This window comes from Arachis duranensis, chromosome 7, assembly GCF_000817695.3.
Source record: "Arachis duranensis cultivar V14167 chromosome 7, aradu.V14167.gnm2.J7QH, whole genome shotgun sequence".
In the NCBI taxonomy this organism is placed as follows: Eukaryota; Viridiplantae; Streptophyta; class Magnoliopsida; order Fabales; family Fabaceae; genus Arachis; species Arachis duranensis.
Window position 1 is genome coordinate 11,608,816 of NC_029778.3, and position 6,663 is coordinate 11,615,478.

At 32.6% G+C, this 6,663-nt stretch overlaps 1 protein-coding gene across 1 annotated transcript; it reads left to right on the forward strand.

Annotated features, from left to right (window-relative positions):
- Positions 1 to 241: 241 nt before the first annotated feature.
- Positions 242 to 1,502, forward strand: LOC107457738 (uncharacterized). The gene is made up of 3 exons (XM_016075904.1): positions 242 to 655; positions 738 to 963; positions 1,045 to 1,502. Exons 1-3 carry the CDS (start codon positions 242 to 244, stop codon positions 1,500 to 1,502), a joined length of 1,098 nt encoding a protein of 365 aa, XP_015931390.1.
- The last annotated feature ends 5,161 nt before the right edge of the window (positions 1,503 to 6,663 follow it).

Consider the following 6,663-nt stretch of genomic DNA (forward strand, 5'->3'; position numbering starts at 1 on the left):
AGCACGGCATGGAAAACATTTTTTTGATGATTTTCCCTTACTCCAAATATGCAATCCTATTCTGGTTGAAAATCAAGAGCATGGATCAGATGTTTCCATAGGTAATCAGAGACTTATATATACCGTTGAGAGTCAAGGACATTTATTAACTGTTCTTAAAGAAAATTGGGAGTGGGATAAGCAACTTTGTACAATAACAATGTTGTGTTATACTGTCCACATGTTATATTTACTTAAAGTGATGGCTAAGAAAGTTGACAAACCCATAAGAGATCACATTATTGGGAGAGAAGAGATTCGAGCCACTTTGTTACAACAGTTGTGCGAAACTAATAGGTGCCGTGATATTTTACGAATGAGCCCACATGCCTTTGTAGAGTTATGTACAAAATTAAGGGCAACCGGTCATGTGAAAGATACTATACATGTCACAGTTGAGGAGCAAGTAGCTAGATTCTTATATATTATAGGTCATAATGTTAAAACTATAACCATTTCATTCTTCTTCAATCGGTCTGGAGAGACAATCAGTCATAATTTTCATGCTGTTCTAAGAGCTGTAATCTCACTTGAAGAAGAGTTTCTTCAGCAACTTTTCGGAACAACCATTCCCTCAGAGATTCTTCGAAGCAATAGATTTTATCCATATTTTAAGGTATGATTAGTTGTACATTGAATTAGACAATCATAATTAGTATACAAAACAACTTTTCTTTTTAATTAAGTAATATGTGTAGGACTGTATTGGAGCCATTGATGGAACACATGTTAGAGTCAAGGTTCCAATAGCTGATCAACCTAGATTTCGTAGAAGAAAAGAATGGCCAACTCAGAATGTACTTGCTGCGTGTAGCTTTCATATGAGATTCACATATGCTTTAGCAGGATGGGAAGGCACTGCATCTGACTCTAAAGTTCTTAAAAGTGCACTATCAAGGGATGATAGGCTCAAAATTCCAAGAGGTTTATCTATTAAAATTTTTTTGACATGTTTAAATAAAGTGGTGACATCTAAAGTATAGTATTTCTATATGATTTTTTTAGGCAAATTTTATCTTGGGGATGCTGGATTCATGCTTAAACATGCTCTAATAACTCCATATCGAGGCGTAAGATACCATTTAAAGGAGTTTGCTGGACGTGAACCTGAAAATGCATATGAATTATTTAACCTTCGTCATTCATCGTTACGAAATGTGATCGAAAGATCCTTTGGAGTTTTGAAAAAAAGATTTGCAATTATAGCAGGTGGTACAGAACCTTATTATGACATAGAGGTTATGGTTGACATTGTCCTAGCATGCATTATACTCCACAACTTTTTAATGGGTGTAGATCCTGACCAACACTTAATTTCTCAAGTGGATCGAGAATTACAAAATAATAATCCAGAAGCCACTAATGAGGAAAGAGAAGAAGTAAATGAAGATTACAGGCGAGGTGCAGCGCTTAGGGATAACATGGCGGCTCAAATGTGGGCTGACTATCAAATTGAAAGATGAGACTTATTTGAACCTTCATCCTTATGAAGGGGAATGAAATTTTTTGAACCAAAGTGAATGTAATGTGTGAATATCATGTGAATGTTAGGACTATTATGTGTCAAACTAATATTTTCAAAGGTGTAATATTCATGAGTATTGTGAAAAGCATGATATTACTATGTATGAAGTGTGTAGTTGAAACATTCACTTATGATGATAATTATTTTTTAAAATTAATTTAATTACTTGTATTGTAGGAATTACTTCTAAAGGTAATGTTCCTGGTTAATTGATGAATTCATCATTAACACTTTTTATATCATTATTTCATTGAAGTTAATTTATAGAAGATTGTTTTTATAATTTAGCTCTTAATTTTTCAGGTTAAGACCAAATGGCAAAGAAGATGGCATCTCAAGGTGACACATCAATCAAAGACAATTTAAGATGGACTGAAGAAATGGATGCAGCTTTCCTTGATGCTTTGATTGAGGAATGTAGCAAAGAAAACATAGTTGACGGCACTTTTACAACAACTGCATATGACAACGTTCTTGCAACTCTAAAAGCTTCATTCGGGAACCATCTTCGTAAAGATAATCTTAAGAATAGACTGAAGACTTTGAAGGATCACTTTGGAGTTTGTTACGATCTCTTTCATAACTTAAGTGGATTTTCATGGAACCCAGAAACCAAACTCTTTACCGCTGAACCTGAAGTTTGGGCGGATTTAATTAAGGTAATTAATTTCATGATAAATTGTTACTAAAGTTTATAGATACATTTGCGCATGATAAGTTGCAGTATGAAATTATTTTGACCTGTGATTCTAAATGATTAAAATTCTTTACAAGTGTCAAATTTACACACAATATATGCTTCCTCTATCTAAAAAATTTTAACAAATAACTAGTATGTGAGGACTAGATTTTCATGAAGCTATTGCTCTTGTATATACTAATCTATGAAACTACTCACAACTTAAGGAAAGAAAACTGTATAATTAAATTAACATATATGCATCTATTTTTTTTACATAGGCAAGACCAGATGCAAAAAAGTGGATGCGAACTCCCATCAAACATTATGATAAATTGTATTTTATATACGGTCAATACAGAGCAACTGGATTGCTGGAAGTGCCAAAGAAAGAAATAAAAGTATGGCCAAGATGAAGGAAACAATTAATTTGAATGAAGATGAATACCAGGGGTTTGACTGTGAGTGGAATGATTGGCAATCTACCACTCATTCAACTAGCTTTGTTGCAGAGGAGAGCCCTGATTTAGGTAACTCAAACCAATCTAATGGAACACAAGGAAATCATAGAGGTTCTAAGCGTAAAGCACCAATGAGTGGTTTATTTGATGCTAATATGGAACGAATGAGTAAAGGTATTCAAGGATTGACAGATATGTTGAAGGATGGGAATAATTACTATGATAAATCACTTGATATTGCTTCGAAGCAAGCGTTAACAGCAGAAAGGCAAGCTGAAACAGCTGAGAAACAAGTTATGCTAGCAGAAAGACAAGTTCTGATAGCTGAAGAACAAATTCAAGTTGCCAAGATCCAAGCTCAAGTTGTTGAGAGAGGAATTACATTCCTAGAACAAAGTAGAGCTCGAATTTACTCTGAAAATGATGTGTATAACGAGCTAAAGAAATTGGGTGTTGTCAAAGAGATCTTTTGGAGTTACTACCGTTTTCTCTGTAGAGATGAAAGAGCAAAACGAGAATTTTTTGGTGTTCCCTTTGAAGATCGCCACGGTGCATTGTATGACTTAATGAAGGAAGCTGGTGCAATTTAAGAGGAACGCAATCAGTAATGGTAAAACATATTTTGTGCATGTTTAGGATTTTAGGATCTAATGTTGTATAATTTTAGTAGAGCCTCTATATTTTGTAATTAATATACTCATGAGAGTCTTAAAAGAGGCTTATAGTTGGTATATGCTTATGCATTTTGAATATGTAGTTATATATCTTGGATATTGGCTGAAGTATATTTTTTTGCATCAAAAATTTCATATTATAATATTAGTGTTGTTGTAGTTGCTTTTTGATTAATAGACCCTTTAAAACTACCAGAATTTATGTGGTTGATTATACTGAGGGTGCTAGAATTTTAAAGGTGGTATGCAAATTATTTGGTGTTAATAAATTTGTGTTGTTGATATATTAATTGGATAGTAGATTAGTATTGTGCTTGGAATTTGAAACATATAATGTTTCTTGCTGAAGATAACAAATTTATAAGAAATAGCTTTAAAATATATGAAATTTCAAATCCTTCAAAATATATATACTATTAAAAGAGCAAGCACATGTGTTAGAATATTTTTTTACTGTTGATGTGTATGAAGAGAATTCAGTAGAATTTGTATTAGCTATCCATCATGCTTTGCATGAATCGGGCTGGAGTTTTTTTTTAATAATTTAAATAATACATTATATTTTGTCTTAAATTACATGAAGTGATACATTGTGTGATGTATGATTTTATTTGGTATGACTCAAACTTATTATAACATAAAAAAAACTATGATTGATGATCTATCTTTAAATTATTAATTGTATTAATATATTTACTTTTATTTTAATTATTTTAAATTAAATAATAAATTTATATACATAGAATACCCTTTTTACAATACAAGGACAAAAATGTCATTTACTACTAATTTATTCTTCTTTCTTCCTAATTTTTTTTCTAACCAAACAAAGGAAATTATTCTTTATTTTCTTTTCTTTCTTTCCATTTTCCTTTCATCCAAATAACTCAAGAGAAAATAAAAATACATTCAAATTCTTTCCTTTCTTTTCTTTTCTTTCTATTTCCTTCCTTTCTATTTCCATCTTCCCATCCAAACAAACCCTAAGAGTAGGTACTTCAAATACTCATCTTTCTTAAAAGCAGAAGTCAGTTCAAACTTAGATTGGACACAAAAAAAATTATTAGAAAAAAATATTAAAAAAATAGTAAATTGGCAGATTGAAAATAGAGAAATACCTAGTATCAGAGAGGATAGATAATTTAGAGATTATCCACCTTTCATCCTTCCCACAGACAAATACCAAGACCCAAGATTGATGGGTTAAAAAATTAATTAATATAGATGAAACTTAGAATCATAATTTGATAAAAAAAAATTATTTCAAATTAAGTGAAGTTAGAATTATTTGCAGAATCCTCTTGAGACGAAGAAAAGATCAGTCAATTTGATACAAGAAAAAGAACGGGTTATACTCATTTTCATCAGGATATAATCTAGCATTCTATTTCTACCATGTTCATAAACAAATTTAGATACCATAAATAAATTTAGACACCAAATTCAGCAAGAAGAATCTATGATTGTCAATTTGGGATATCAAGTGTCAACCAAAAATTAAATTTTTTTTATCTAAAACCTAAGTCCAAATCACTTACCTAATATGAAAAAGCTTCACTAAAGATTGTCTCAAGTCTCAAATTGTTGTCTACGTTGTACACAATGTTTAAAATATTCTATCACTACTTTTTCTCGTGTTCGACTTCTATGACTGTTTAGACAAAGTTCAGCCAACACCTCGTCTCATCGTTCTTATAAGACCATGCCTCATGGAAGTAGTTAAAAGAAAGTTTTTAGAAGATTAACTCAAACTCACACAGTGCTCATCTTTTCTCTCAATTTGCGAACACTCTCTGTATACTCTAACTAGTTGGAAATCAATTTGTCTTCAAAGGAAAGAGGATGATAGCTGAGAAAATTCTGTCTCAAATTGGGGGCCTTTCTAAAAAATTCACTCAATTGTATTCGCCTTCTCCTTGAGAGCTTCAATCATGCATAAGAAAACAAGCTGTTATGATTTATTTCCTTCTTCTTTTTAAAGTTTAACTTAATTTCTATCTTTGATTATAATGCCTAATTGTAATTTTCCACTCTTATTATTTGGCTCTATTGTGTTGTGGACCTTATATTCATTTCTTTTGAAATAATATATCCACCTATCTTTACATTAAAAAAAAGAGAGAGAAAAGCATTCATTTCGTCTCTGATCATTTGAAATTATTTTTAACTCCGTAACCTCTTTAAAAATTGGACGTATGTATTCCTTCGTTCATATGGAGTCCATCAGACCTAACAAAAAAATTTTGACATGGTTTTCGTTGTACTGACCTGACTGTTACAGATATATACGTCAAGGAGTAATTTTTAAATTGGGATAAATTAATCTCCCTTTTTAAAAAACAATGCCGTTTTCGAATCCTCTTTCTTCCAATCATTCTCATCTTCCTCTTCCTACATGAGTATGACCTCCACTGCTTCTTTCCTCCTAAATTACCCAATCTCAAGCACGTAAACCATTCCCAAAAACTCTTATTTCCAATCCTCGCAATCTAAAAATCCAATGACGTTCCTAATCTCACTATTCGATTCAATCTCGTCCAAAAAAATAACAAAAAAAATGAAGCATAAATATTCAAATCAATATTTTTAATCATAATTTAGAGTTCAAACATGATATTCAGCTAACATAAATAATTTTAACTCAATGTTTAGTAGTTTAGCTAAATTTTAAAACTGGAAGGTTGTTCCGCTGTCAGTAACATTAAAGGATGACGGGTTGGTGGCTGACGAGAGAAAATGATAACAATGACGGAAACAATCTGCTGGTAGGGAGGTGAGCAAGGTGAGACTCAAAGATGAGAGCACAAGAGAGATCCGGTGGATGACGAGCACGGTGATAGACGACGAATTGTGATGTAATTGGTGCAAGGATGTAAGGAAAGCAGGGAGCTGCGATTCGTGGTGGTGATTCATGACTCGTGAGGCTGGTTGAAGAAGAAGAAGAAAAAGAATTTGAAATGATGCCATTTTAAAGAAGAGGGACTAATTTGTCCCGTTTTAAAAACCCATTTACGTGTGCATCCGTAACCGCCAGATCAGCTTAACGAGAGTCACGTCAAATTTTTTTCGTTCTGTCTGATGGACTCAAATGAATGGAAAGATGTATATGTCCAACTTTTAAAGAAGTTAAGAACTTAAAAATATTTTCAAATAATCAAGAACGAAAATGTCTACGTGAAAAATAGGGATGGTAACACCACCCGAACCCGCAGGTACCCACCCTGTCCCTACCCGCTCGGGACGGGTAATTACCCACCCGCACCGGGGCGGTTTTTAGCAGGTCGA

Excerpts from the sequence above, each read along its gene's own strand:
- LOC107457738 (XM_016075904.1), top strand. The coding sequence starts at position 242 with ATGGCTAAGAAAGTTGACAAACCCATAAGAGATCACATTATTGGGAGA. Across the intron at positions 656-737 it reads GATTTTATCCATATTTTAAG|GACTGTATTGGAGCCATTGA; the intron begins GTATGATTAGTT and ends TAATATGTGTAG. Across the intron at positions 964-1,044 it reads TAGGCTCAAAATTCCAAGAG|GCAAATTTTATCTTGGGGAT; the intron begins GTTTATCTATTA and ends TGATTTTTTTAG.